General features: G+C 42.4%; 2 protein-coding genes across 2 annotated transcripts; one reads left to right on the forward strand and one right to left on the reverse strand.

The window, feature by feature from the left end:
• Nucleotides 1-10,736: 10,736 nt before the first annotated feature.
• Nucleotides 10,737-12,836, forward strand: BKCO1_7000103 (uracil phosphoribosyltransferase; the record flags this gene model as incomplete). The annotated part of the gene is made up of 1 exon (XM_020278545.1): nucleotides 10,737-12,836. The coding sequence occupies one exon, from the start codon at nucleotides 10,737-10,739 to the stop codon at nucleotides 12,834-12,836; it is 2,100 nt and encodes a 699-aa protein (XP_020133557.1).
• A 368-nt stretch (nucleotides 12,837-13,204) lies between these two features.
• BKCO1_7000104 (uncharacterized protein) lies at nucleotides 13,205-13,573 on the reverse strand (the record flags this gene model as incomplete). The annotated part of the gene is made up of 1 exon (XM_020278546.1): nucleotides 13,205-13,573. One exon carries the CDS (start codon nucleotides 13,571-13,573, stop codon nucleotides 13,205-13,207), a length of 369 nt encoding a protein of 122 aa, XP_020133560.1.
• Nucleotides 13,574-14,609: the final 1,036 nt, after the last annotated feature.

Here is a 14,609-nt window from a genome sequence, read left to right on the forward strand (position 1 = left end):
TAGATTCTCTCGTAAGCTTATAGAAGCTAACCCTCGATAGAAGAAATATCGGTATTCTTCGCTAATCGAATATACTCGATAATAAAGCGCCTAATTAGTTTACCGTCGCGTACTTTAGTAGATTTAAATCTCTTACGTTAAAGCTCGCGTTAGGCCTTAGTTAGTCTCTAATAGAAACGGTCGACTAGCTCGTTCCTCTAACGTTTAATACTAATACCGTCTCGGAGGTATTTTCTCTTAGCGTAAGTAAGCTATCTAATATACTACGCCTAAGCTAATCCGCGGAGGTACTTATAGAGGTTTCTACGAATAGAATCGCTCGCGGTAGAGTAAAGTTTACTCTTAACCGCTTCGATAAATTAGCGCACGTTCCGATAAAAGAACTTATTCTTTTTATCGATTATATTCTTATCCTCGTTATCTCGGACCTTAATATAAGGATCGAAGAAACTAATATTCTCTAGTTTAAACTTCTATAAAGTTACTACGTAATCGGATTCCTCGTCGTTGGAGTTAGATTTAGTAAGCTTCTTAGTACGCGTAGACTCGTCGGGGGAGAAATCTCTAAAATCGAGACTACGAGACCTCTCTCGAGTAGTAGTCTCGTACTTACGGCGGGTTTACTTCGTAAAGAAACGAGGCGAGCGCTACGAGCCTACGTTAGATCGAGTTCTAGCGCGTTAATTCTAAGGGGCCGTAGAGCTAGATTCGGGTCTCGCGTATTACTTATATAAGGCTAAAATACGACTCCGCTTATCTAGGTTAGATAAGAGCCCGGCCTTATTAAGTTTAAGGTAATAATTAAAGGCTATAATCTCTTCGCTAATAAGCTTCTTAATTATAATAGCTATCTTACTAAAGAAAGCGTCCTCTAGATTCGCGGGGGAAGGCGATAGCGGGGTTACTTTCGCTTAAATCTTAGCGGCGTACTCCGCTATTATCGTCTCTACTTTAGATTAGGTGTAGAGACGACCTTAACTTTAGTTTAACGGGGGAGATATACCGGAATCGCGTCCCTTATTAAAGAAACCGCGACTGGCCTCCTTACCCTTAAAAGCTTAGGAATTCTAAGAAAATATATCTTTTAAGAAAGAGATATTTCTACGTTCTAGGAAGAAACTATTAGGATACCGCTTTAGAATCGGGAAGACTTAGATAAACCTCTTAGTCCGTTCTAGCCTTAGTACCGAGGGTGGCGACTAGCTTAACGCGGAGGAAACCGGAAAGGCTTTAAATAAGAAAAGTGGCTTTTAGTTAGCGATAGAAGCTAGCGGAGAGAATAGCGGGGGTTAAAGCTATCTTAGCGACGTAGTCCTATTAAAGAATAATCCTAGTAGAGGCGAAGAGGAAGAACTAGATAACATCTTTTAAGAATTTAGAGAAGTAACGCTAGAAAGATAAGACTTATCTAGTAGATCGCTAGATTTAAAGTCCTCTTAGAATAACTAGTTATAGGCTACCCGGTACTTATCGATAATTTCCTAGACTCGCGGATTCCGTATCTATTAAGAAGAGAATACGTTAGTAGTAAAACGCTTCGTAAAGTATTAGACTTTAATTAGGGCGTTAATTATAAGAATCTACTTAAGAGGATACGGGAGTAAGGCGTCCCCTTTAGTAGATACTCGAGTATTTCTAGTTAGTCGTCCGGTAGATTTCCCGGATAAGAAAGATCTATCGTAGGTTTCTCGCACGGCGAAGGCTAATAGAACGGCCCTACCGTCGTAGCCGAGAAGGGCCTTTTAGTTCTTATTATTCTCTTACTAAAAGATAACGAGATAATAGGTAGTCTAGATAACTACGTCGGAAAGTAATAGAGTAGCTAGAATTACGACTAGTACCGGTAAAAATCGGGTAGTAGTAAGAAGGTATAAGGGAGAAAGAGTTAGAGAAAGAGAGAAATAGAAAACCGTCTACCGGACGGTTTACGCCCTTATTAGAATTAGAAACTATCGACGGGCGAGTATACGCTACTATAAGAGTAGGCGGGAATTACGCCGAGGTAGTAAAGTCTAACGAAGCGAGAGAAGTACTAACTAAAGATAGATATAGAAGAAAGAAACCGAAATCTAGAAACTTCGATTTATAATATCTAGTCTTCTAGATTCTTAACGGAAGCTTTCTTTCTTTTACGGTTAGAAGATCGCGGACGGTCGTAAAAAGCGAAATAAAGTATAATATAGAGAACGATAAGGCTCGATTAGCTTCGTCCTCGATAATTCGGCGGTAAATAGGAGCGAAAGCGTTTTTATTTTAAGTAGAAGCGCGATAATATTATCTTAAAGAGATAAAAGAGAATATAGCTCGTTCTACTAGCGGAGAAAACTTCTAGTATAGTCGAAAGACAATCGGCCTAGCGGATAAGAATTCTAGCGGCGGTAATCGTATAGTAAAAATATCTTTTAGCTACTAAGTAATACTATTTAGAGTATAATTACGACGGATAGGGTCTTAAGTAAGAAAAAGTATAAATAATAATAGTATCTCGATCCGCGAGAATCGAGAACCTCTATCTACTCTAGCGTATAGCTATCTAACTAGCCGCTCTATACTAGAAAACCGAATCTAGAAACCGGATATCTAGAACTAGATACTAGGATCGCGATATAGAAAGGCGATACTAGTATTAAAATACGGGAAGATAATCCTAGTATCGAGATATAAAAAGGAGATACTAGTATCCTATAACGACTCTAGACTAGAGGACCGTAACACGTAGCGTAATTAAGTCGAATCGACGGCGTCGCCTACGGACTTAGCTTAAGTAGAAATTAGAACCGGATTCTCGCTTAAGATAGACTCGGTTACGATAGTAGCGTACTACGAGAATACGATAATCGGTCTAGAAACCGTACGTAGAAATCTAGTAAAGAACGAAGCCTTTAACGAAGTATCTAAGGCTAGAGAGAAAGAGCCTCTAGAAGATTAGCTATTAGCTCGGTTAGAGCTTCGATCTAAAGCGAAGAAAGCCGATAATAGAGATCTCGCGTTATTAGGAAAAGATAAGGTATCTATATCTACGTAGTATATATACGCTAATTTAGGCTTATTATTAGCGCGTCTCTTATTCTTATCGAGATCTTAATTCTTATTATAATTACGGTTTCTATCTTTATTACGATCTTAGGGTCGATTACGATTACCGCCGAATAGACGATAAGAGTCTTTCTTAAAAGAGAAATCGCGAGTTAGCTTCGGCGTCTTATTTTAAGAATAGAATTAGTTCGATTCTACGCCCCTAGAGGATTCGAACGGCCTATTTCTTCGAGCGGTAGAGATACGCCTATTCTTATTCTTAACGAGATTAGACTATAAAGACTATTACTTCTCTATTCGTCTAACGTATCTATCGACGGTAGTATATCTTAATAGAGGCTTAAGATCGCGCCGAAATTAGATATAGATTCTTTTATAAGCTTATAAGAGCTAACTCTTAGTAGAAGAAATATCGATATTCTTCGCTAATCGAATATACTCGGTAATAAAGCGTTTAATCGATTTACCGTCGCGTACTTCGACGAATTTAAATCTCTTACGTTAAAGCTCGCGTTAGGCCTCGATTAGTCTTCGACGAAAACGGTCGACTAGCTCGTTCCTCTAACGTTTAATATTAATACCGCCTTAAAGATATTTCCTCTTAGTATAAGTAAGCTATCTAATATACTACGCCTAAGTTAATCTACGGAAATACTTATAGAGGTTTCTACGAATAGAATCGCTCGCGGTAGAGTAAAGTTTACTCTTAACCGCTTTAATAAATTAGCGTACGTTTCGATAAAAGAACTTATTCTTTTTATCGATTATATTCTTATCCTCGTTATCTCGGACCTTAATATAAGAATTAAAGAAACTAATATTCTCTAGTTTAAACTTCTATAAAGTTACTACGTAATTAGATTTCTTATTATTAGAGTTAGATTTAGTAAGCTTCTTAATACGCGTAGACTCGTCGGAGGAGAAATCTTCGAAATCGAGACTACGAGATCTTTCTTAAGTAATAGTCTCGTACTTATAGCGGGTTTACTTCGTAAAGAAACGAGGCGGGCGCTACGAGCCTACGTTAAATTAAGTTCTAGCGCGTTAATCTTAAGGAGCCGTAGAGCTAGATCTAGGTCTCGCGTATTACTTATATAAGGCTAAAATACGACTTCGCTTATCTAGATTAGATAAGAGCTCGGCCTTATTAAGTCTAAGGCGATAATTAAAGGCTATAATCTCTTCGCTAATAAGCTTTTTAACTATAATAACTATCTTACTAAAGAAAGCGTTCTCTAAATTCGCGGGGGAAGACGATAGCGAAGTTACTTCCGCTTAAATCTTAGCGGCGTACTTCGCTATTATCGTCTCTACTTTAGATTAGATATAGAGACGATCTTAACTTTAGTTTAATAGAAGAGATATACCGGAATCGCGTCTTTTATTAAAGAAACCGCGACTAGTCTTCTTATTCTTAGAAGCTTAGAAATCTTAAGAAAATATATCCTTTAAGAAAGAGATATTTCTACGTTTTAGAAAGGAACTATTAGAGTATCGCTTTAGAATTAAAAAGACTTAGATAAACCTTTTAGTTCGTTCTAGCCTTAGTATCGAGGGTAGCGACTAGCTTAACGCGAAGAAAACCGGAGAGGCTTTAAATAAGAGAAGCGGCTTTTAGTTAGTAATAGAAGCTAGCGGAAAGAATAGCGGGAATTAGAGCTATCTTAGCGACGTAGTTCTATTAAAGAGTAACCCTAGTAGAGGCGAAGAGAAAGAACTAGATAACGTCTTTTAAAAATTTAGAGGAGTAACGCTAGAAAGATAAGACTCGTTTAATAAATTACTAGATTTAAAGTCCTCTTAGAATAACTAGTCGTAGGCTATCTAGTACTTATCGATAATCTTCTAGACTCGCGGATCCCGTATTTATTAAGAAGAGAATACGTCGGTAGTAAAATACTTTATAGAGTATTAGACTTTAGTTAGAGCGTTAACTATAAGAATCTACTTAAGAGGATACGGAAGTAAGGCGTTCTCTTTAATAGATACTCGAGTATTTCTAGTTAGTCGTCCGGTAGATTTCCCGGATAAGAAAGATTTATTATAGATTTCTTATACGGCGAAGGCTAATAGAACGGCCCCGCCGTCGTAGTTAAGAAGGGTCTTTCGGTTCTTATTATTCTCTTACTAAAAGATAACGAGATAATAGATAGTTTAAATAACTACGTCGAGAAGTAATAGAGTAGCTAGAATTACGACTAGTACCGATAAAAATCGAGTAGTAGTAAGAAGATATAAGGGAGAAAGAGTTAAAGAAAAAGAGAAATAAAAAATCGTTCGCCGAACGGTTTACGCCCTTATTAGAATCGAAAACTATTAACGGGCGAGTATACGCTACTATAAGAGTAGGCGGAAATTACGCCGAGATAGTAAAGTCCGACGAAGCGAGAGAAGTACTAACTAAAGATAGATACGAAAGAAGAAAATTAAAATCTAGAAACTCTAATTCGTAATATCTAGTCTTCTAGATTCTTAACGGAAGCTTTCTTTCTTTTACGGTTAGAAGACCGCGGACGGTCGTAAAAGGCGAAATAAAGTATAATATAGAGAACGATAAGACTCGATTAGCTTCGTTCTCGATAATTCGGCGGTAAATAGAAGCGAAAGCGTTTTTATTTTAAGCGGAAGCGCGGTAATATCGTCTTAAAGAAATAAAAGAGAATATAGCTCGTTCTACTAGCGAAGAAAACTTCTAGTATAATTAAAGAACGATCGGCCTAGCGAATAAGAATTTTAGCGGCGGTAATTATATAGTAAAAATACCTTTTAGCTACTAAGTAATACTATCTAAAGTATAATTACGACGGATAGAGTCTTAAGTAAGAAAAAGTATAAATAATAATAGTATCTCGATCCGCGAGAATTAAGAACCTCTATCTACTCTAGTATACGGCTATCTAACTAGCCGCTCTATACTAGAAAATCGAATCTAGAAACTAGATATCTAGAACTAGATACTAGAATCGCGATATAGAAAGGCGATACTAATATCGAGATACGGGAAGATAACTCTAGTATCGAGATACGAGAAGAAGATATTAGTATTCTATAACGACTTTAGACTAGAGAACTATAATAACTACTCTTTTTCTTTATTCTTATTTTTTCTTTTCTTATCTAGGGTACGCGCTTAGAATAATAGCGATAGAGAGTACCTCGTCGCGTACTTAGAATATAGAACTAGTATAATATTTAGATAATAGCTAATACTATTACTAGTATTATTACGGTAGATAGGATCTCGAGTAAGAAAAAATATAAATAATAATAGTCGAGTCTTAATTCGCGAGAATCGAGAACTCGTATCTACTCTAGCGTAGCTATCTAATAAAAACTCTATACTAGGAAACCGATTCTAGAATCTAGATATCTAGAACTAAATACTAGAATTAAAATATAGAAAGGCGATTCTAGTATCGAAATACGAAAAGACGATTCTAGTATTAAGATACGGAAAGGCGATTCTAGTATCGAAAAGTAGAAAGATAATACTAGTATTAAGAAGTAGAAAGATAATACTAGTATAAACTCTAGACTTAAGAACTATAATAATAGCGAGAAACGAATCTCCTCGCGTATTAAAAGAAGAATTCTTTTTTTTCTTTTTTTTATTTTCTTACTTTTACTTCTAGTATTACTAAAACCTAATACGGTATAGATAGCTTAATAAAATCTATTCCGTTAAAGTCGTTTCTAAAATATACTACGATTAGAGCTCGAGTTTCTAGTTCTAGTTATTTATCTTACGTAGTTTACTACCCTACTACTATTACGGTATAGAGTTTAGATAAAAGCTTCTACTTCTATAGATTTTAGTAGTCTACTTCCGTCTAGTAGCCTACTTTTAGTTCTATAGCTTCTAGTACTAGATTTAGAGCCTACTAGTTCTAGATCTATAAAAAGTAGTTCTAAAACCTCTTCGATTCTAAATCCCTCTATTATTATTCGTAATTTTTTATTTTAAGGTTTCTATTATTATATTACTTACTCTAGTACGTACTAACTACTATTTAAACGATAATTTAATTCTTAAACCCCGATCTAAATATATAAATATATAATTCTTAAATCTAGATTTAATTTGTAATAAATAGAACTATATACGTAGTTAAAATCTAAACGTATACGAATAATTAAGCTTAGATCTAAAAATAATAATAGATAAATATAAAACCTTTTAAAGTATATAAAAGATATCGCCGGCTAAATCGAGTCTAACTACTAACGAAGAAAAGAACGTTAGATAAATATTTAGAATAATTAGTCGAAGTAACTATACGTTATAGATAGGCGAAAGATAAAATAAGAGATAGATAGTAAAAAGATTAGAGAGAAGAGATAGTAGTTAGTTATTTTCTCTATACTACTTAAGAAAAGCGCTTTTATACTATAGTAGACGCCGGCCGTTACTTATAGCCTTAGATTTTAGGCCGAACTCGTACTATTTCTACTTCTTAAGCCTAGAGATCTTATCTAATTAGATATAGCCGAATTCTCTACTACTATAATACTATTAGTAGCTAGCGAAGTATTACTATTAATAGAAAAATCGTTAACTTAAATAAGAATAGCTAGATTAATAACTCTACTACTACTATCTTTAAATTATTATCGACTAAAACTATCGCTACGACGATAAGCGGCTCTTCTAATATATAGTAAACGATAAGCGCTACGGCCGTAGCTAAGACTATATTAGATACGAGCGTATATAGTAAAGCGAAGGTATAAAAGAGCGTAGTTATAGCGTTAGACTTAGTTTTTAGCTTTACTATAATATAACGGCGATAATAAGAGTATAGTCCTTATTTCTTTATTTTAATATAAGTAGCGTGGCGTATTAATATTTAGATATAGATATAGTAGGGGCGTAGAAGAGCGTAATTATAGCGTTAGACTTAGTTTTTAACTTTACTATAATATAACGACGATAATAATAAAGTATAGTTCTTTTTTCTCTTTATAGAATATCCCTCTATAGTTTAGAGTATACCGCCTTTAGGGTTTAAATTTATCGTAGTAGAATCGCGTGACATCCTCCGTAAGATAGACTCGAATAGGTAAAAAGCTCGAGACGCGCCGTATAGGCATACTCCCGCCCCGTAATAGTATAATTGGACTAGGAAGACTACGGCTAGCCCATCTCGAAAGCGTAAAAAGAGGAACTAGCCGCGCAAACGGCAAAAAAGATAGAGATTCTATAGGGTCTTGCCGCGGATCGAACGCGGGACCTCTCGCAAGTTACCTAGGGTAAGCCCTAAGCGAGAATCATGCCACTAGACCACAAGACCGTGTTCTCCTTGATGGAAAGTTTGGTCGGGAGTTGGGAATATGTGGTGGAGTAAGCGCTGGGGGCGGGAGGAGAAAAGGGAGGATGACCGAGGTTCCGCCGACACGGGGACAGCCAGCGCGATGATTCGCTGGTTCTCCTTGTCGGAGAGTGGATAACGAATGTTAAATGCATGTGGGCTGAGGGGGGAGACAGAGGAAGGTTGAGACTTGGCGGGACTTCTCCTGATCGGTCCTCGTGCAAGACACTTGCAATATTCCGTTGAATGGGACAGTCCAACTAAGCGAAGTAACCCCCGGCGAAGCGTGTAGCAGGTGCCTCGACGTTCCTGTAAAAGGCGACGGGCGGTAAAGCGCCTCTGTTGCAAGTGATGCCTGCTAGTGATGGTCTCTGGTAAAGGATGGTCGCTGCTAGAGGATGATCGCTGCTGAGACGCGCTCGCCAATGGGGGCACTGGTTGCTATAATACTCGTTGCTCACGTTCGTTGCTCATGTTCGTTGCTCATGTTCGTTGCTCATGTTCGTTGCTCATGTCCATTGCTCACGTTCGTTGCTCATGTTCGTTGCTCATGTTCGTTGCTCATGTCCGTTGCTCACGTTCGTTGCTCATGTTCGTTGCTCATGTTCGTTGCTCATGTTCGTTGCTCATGTCCGTTGCTCATGTCCGTTGCTGGATGAAGCTCTCGCTGCTGGGTTGCGGTTGACAGGTAGTCAACAGCTAGTTTACTTGTATTCATAAACTATGCCCGCAGGCTCTTTCTTCACGTACGACCATAGGTCGCAGAATATAGGGCTTCCCGTCCGCTCAGCCGTACTCAAGCTGCGAACCGGCCGATTAGTACTCAAGTGGGTGACCATTGGGGAATCCCGGCTGTTGTACGTTTTGCAATTCTTTTTGTGGTCTGTGTGGGTTGAGCATCGACCCCTTTTTGCCCTGTGTGCCCAATCACTCACCATCAACATTCCACAACGCTATTAGTGGAACTTCGTTCTTCTTGTACTCTCTTCATCTTGTTTTTTTCTTCTTTCTTCTGAATGGTTGCAGTGGCAACACCTCGGCGAAGATTGTAGTTTCCTCCTCAGAATTGTTCGTTTCCTCCATAGTCCCAGCACATTGTATGCTCGAATGATGCTTGATCTCGGTTCACCCAATCAGAAATGTCCAGCGAAGATGACTGCATATGGCGCAAGATGCCTTGCTAAAGCCTTGTCGCTGTTGCCTGTAGTTGTATAAGCGAGCCAGTACTTCCCCTTTCCGAAGAAATCATTACCTAGCACGTCATCAGAACAAAGTGTTGGCAGGGCGTGCATGCATATGTTTACGGTAGCACTTGTGGTACTCTGTCTCGGGATATTGTTATTCAAGGCTGAAACGATCAAGAATCATTGGGCAGTTGGAAGCACGGGTAGCTGAAGCAGATATCCGGATATGGAAGCCGGTACTAAATCTCGGACAAGTATATCCAGACAGATGATTCCATTACCCATGTGAGACAATAGTAGGTGAGCCAAATTCCTTGGGTACCCCCCAACATCCCGAAAAGGGGATAGCGCACGTGCGCCAGGACTCTAAAAGCTCTGTCTTGCCTCAACTTGGTTTTGCTCCGCTTCGTCCAAGACATTCCTCTTGACCCTCCACCCGGCTTCTTTCGTTTTGCACACCTTCGTCACATTCACTAACCTAACCAAGATGCGACCCACGACGTACGGATTTCTTCATCGCTGGCATGGCATGCTAGGCCTCTCACGACAGTCACCGCCATCATGGTACCGAGATCGAGTCCGAGAGGAGCTCCGAGAACGCAACACTGCAACAACAGGCTGGCAGAGGCTTAGCGAGACATCGGACGTCTTCTTTTCCATCAGCCGAGCACAGTATGATGGCTTTCCGGTGCGGAGACTGCCGCCTTTTTCCACAATCCACCACGCGCCCGTATACGTGTACATGTTGGCAAAATTCACATTGCGCTGGCAGTTCTATCGGGTGGCTGCATTGCTCAGTCATGCTCCTCGTTACGCATCCGTGCGTGAGGTCGTGAACCCGGCCAAAGATAGCAAGCTCATCGAAGTTGCTTCTCGCCACCAGATTGACCCCGTCACCTTCAAGCGCGTCGGTGGCAAGCTGCGACGGTTTTGGCCTCTTTTGCCATAGAGTTTGCTTCTGGCAGTTTTCGGGCCCATGTCATCACACGACAGAGCGAGGTGTTATCTACAAAGGCACAAAGCTTGTGTAAGTTGCTTGATCAAGCACACTGATGGCAAGGCAGATATATACGAGCCATTTGGCCACTCTGCACACCATACTCGCATCAGCTTCTCATTGTCTTGAGGCGATTCACCCTTTCACAATAGCAGTCAAACCAAATCCACAGCCATTCCTTGCGTAGCCCTCTGAGAGAACACCAGTACGATGTCTCAAAATGGAAAAAACATACCAGGTACCACCCTTCTCTCTCCATGGGAGCAACCACTAAGCCTTGTTCAAGACCCTCCGACCGGCGGCAAACCGAAAGTCGTTGGCATATACGGAATTTCTGGGTCCGGAAAGACGTACATGTTGAACCAACTGAAGCTTTCACTGGGCGCTGAGCTGTTCCTATTCTTCGAAGGGTCCGAGATGATTTCGACCCTTGTTCCGGGCGGCCTTGAAGCCTTTAAGAAATCGGCGGACCAGCGCAAGGCAGAGTGGCGTCAACTTGCCATCGACACGATCGGGAAAGTCTGCACTGCTAGCGGCAAATCAGGGATCGTTACGGGACATCTTATGTTCTGGCCAGACGAAGAAGAGGAAGGGCACATGGTCTACACCCCAAACGACCTCGCCACTTTCACACATATCCTCTACCTGGACGTGCCTGTCAGCATCGTTCAACAACGCCATCGAGAAGATACGGGGCGAACGCGTCCAGCCATGACCGAACGTCATTTGGCAAAGTGGCAGCAGGCTGAGAAAAATCAGCTAAGCCAGCTCTGTCGCGACCACGGCATTCTGTTCTCGCTCCTCGCTCCATCTTCGACTTCATATTCCTCTTTGCCGAGCAAGGTTTCCGTTTTACTTCGTGATTTCAACCTTCATACGGAAAAGCACAATCTCTCTTACGCGGAGACCAGGCTGGACGACATGGTTGCCCTTCAGAGTGGCCGGGTGAAGACCATGCTGGTAGTCGACGCCGACAAGACGCTGGCAGCGGAGGACACTGGAGAACTGTTCTGGGCAAAATTCCGCAAGACAGAGCAACCAAAGAGCGCGGATTCTCCATTGAAGTCTCTTTTCAGCAGCTCGTTGGGGTACTCGTACAATGCCTTCCGGCAGGCCACACTGCTCAACGAACAGGCTACTGACGACAAAGAGTATGAAGCTCTTTGTCAAGATGTTGCCTCGGAGGTCACAATGTACCCAGAAATGGTGTCGTTGTTGCAGTCTGTATCACAACAAGAACATGTTGGCGTGTGTCTTGTCAGCTGCGGCCTTCGTCGTGTCTGGGACATTGTGCTGGAAAGAGAAGGGTTTTCAGACACTGTCAGAGTCATCGCCGGAGGACGTATTGCAGACGGACTGGTGGTTACCCCAGCAGTCAAAGCTGCCATGGTCGTTCGTTTACGGAATGTTCACCGCATGTATGTGTGGGCATTTGGAGATAGCCCTCTGGACTTGGAAATGCTGAAGGAAGCAGACCAGGCGGTTGTTGTGGTGGGGGACAAGAGTTCCAGGAGCAAGAGCATGGATGTTGCGTTGTCCGTTGCCATCAACCAAGGCGGTCTTCAGGCTCGCCAAGTTCTACTTCCCAACAGCGTGTCTCCCCGGCTCGACCCCGCAACACTCCCCGTGGCTGAAGTCACCGAGGCTGGTCTTATCAGCTCCATCCTCCGCCGTCGCCATGCCTTCTCGGTTTTCCTTGCAACCGACAAAAATGCAGCGAAACTGCTTGCGACTCGCATGCGAGATTCATCTGTGGCTGGTCCCGCGCTGAGGGAAGCACATCGTCGCGCCGGCGCCTATCTGGCAACCGAGTATCTGAGCAGCGTCATCGGTGTCGAGGAGCGTGGCATTTCACACGTCTTGGGCCACATTTCCAAAGGCTATCAGCTTCGACACGAGGCAGAGACGACAATTGTAGCCGCTATGCGAGCCGGAGAACCAATGGCAAGCGGTGTCAACGAAGTGATCCCACTGGCCATGTTCGTCCACGCTAGCGGCCCGGAGAGCATCGAGGCGCACCACCTGCAAGGGCAACACCAGGTACTGCTTGTCGATGCTGTCATCAACACAGGCAAGACGATTCTGGAACTCGTGCGAGCGATCCGCAAGCTAAATCCCGACATTCGAATCATCATCGTAGCCGGTATAGTCCAGGCGGAGTGTATTTCACCAGACACCCCATTCTACAAGACGCTGGCCGATTGCGGGAGTATCAGCATTGTTGCACTTCGAAGCTCCGATACCAAATTCACTGGTAGCGGTGGCACTGATACGGGAAACCGGCTTTTCAACACAACACATCTAAAGTGAGCCATTTCTGGCCTCACGTGCGGCTTTGAATAGGCAAGGCTATTGCGAGGGGAGATTTTACAGATGGACTCACAGTGAGCGAGGTACCCGGATGCATATTTACATGTTTAATACTCACATATACATTCAGATATCTTCTTCAGCTACTCATGAAGAAAAGTTGATTTGAACCTACACGTCATACTTGCTTCAACCGCACCCACAGAGCACCACCGTAGGAAAAAAAATTTCGTCTCCCACCATAGACTTGTAGTGCTTGATCAAAATGAAAAAGATTCCCTACCACTTCGCTCGTCACCCTTCCTGCGCGTGTAGTTGAAGCAAAGATCCGGACGTAGGTGTATGCTTTCGCATTCCCTCTACTCCAATCACTCGTCATCGGGGTACTGGGGCAGCCTGTCCTTGGGATCCGCGAGCGCACGCCTACAGAAGGTGTCCTGGCCAAACTTCTTGTCCGTGAAGACGGCGCCCATCTTGTGGAGAGCATAGCAGACTTCGGCGTACACCTTGTACTCGTCGAACACGGCCTTGACCTGGTCGTAAGTCAGAGTCTGGTTTGCGGGACTGTCTGGCTGCTTGCGGAGGAACGCGATTGCCGCTTCCACGATGTCGAACTCGCTGGCGGGGATGGAGGCAGAGTTGGCCGGCGCAGCAGTAGTTGCGGGCCGGTCAAGGGTGGCTACATGGTCGTTCGAGGTAGCAGTAGAGCCATGGTACTGCTTGTCGGAGTCGGACATGGTTATGGGTCAATTCGGTATAGTCAGAGAAGGAGTAGATATCTTTGGTGTTTCTGAGAAATAATTAGAGTGAGTATCATTGAAGCTCTTTAAATATCACTGCCGTGGAGCTTTCTACGGTGGCACTTGACTTGGTGATGGTTTGCCTGCCACTTGATTCTGCGTTGTGAAAGAAAGATGGGCAGATGGTCATTTTCCTTTGGGCACACGTGAAGGGGTGTAGCACTCGCACATGCTCACAGCTGACCTATACGAAGCCGATGAAACTAGTGATGCAGCTGCCTTTGCGGAGCATAGTTTCTTTGCAACCTACCGTGAGCTCTTTGCTCCGTGCGTTGTCTCCCCGTCTTTCGCGGACTGTCTCCTTGAGCTAACATTAAGACCACTGCCCCCACAGCAATGTCTCAGTCATAAAACTTGAAGCTAATAACGAGCTTAAGCCGCAAAAGCTATCCCAATCAAAAAATAGAAGGTTGCGACAACTTTTAACAGATGTGGTTTGTGATTACATAAGCAAAAACTGACAAGGTATGATTGTCGCTCAATTTGAGACCTGTACGAAACCTCTTAATATTCAGCAAGAAGTAAGTCATGGAGTCCCTCTAGCATCTTTAAGCTATATTTGACTCAACAGACCTGTACCGGTTCGTTGTGGTTGTCTATTGACAAGTCAAGTTGGATTCGGTGCTTCAGCCGACAGTGCTTCAGCCAACCTTGGGAACAACATAGATCATCATGCACATCAACGTTTGTAGATCAAACATAGGCAATCGAGCACGTAAGCCTGCATTCTCTCATTGTTTGTATCCCATTGACATATGTAGAAGCAAATGCCCGGACGTAGGTATGAGCTTTTAGTATTAGCATGAGATTCAATACCCACAGCGACGCCATACGCTGTGCGAGACAGAGGGGAGAAAGCCAAGCTCTGTCACCTACTCTGTAGCGCAAGTTCGAGAAGATGGCACTCTCTTGATACTGTCCTGATCCATCTCGATTGTCGCAGTGATGAAAGCTACCGCCCAATAAGACGGCG

Source organism: Diplodia corticola, assembly GCF_001883845.1.
Source record: "Diplodia corticola strain CBS 112549 chromosome Unknown scaffold7, whole genome shotgun sequence".
Classification (NCBI taxonomy): domain Eukaryota; kingdom Fungi; phylum Ascomycota; class Dothideomycetes; order Botryosphaeriales; family Botryosphaeriaceae; genus Diplodia; species Diplodia corticola.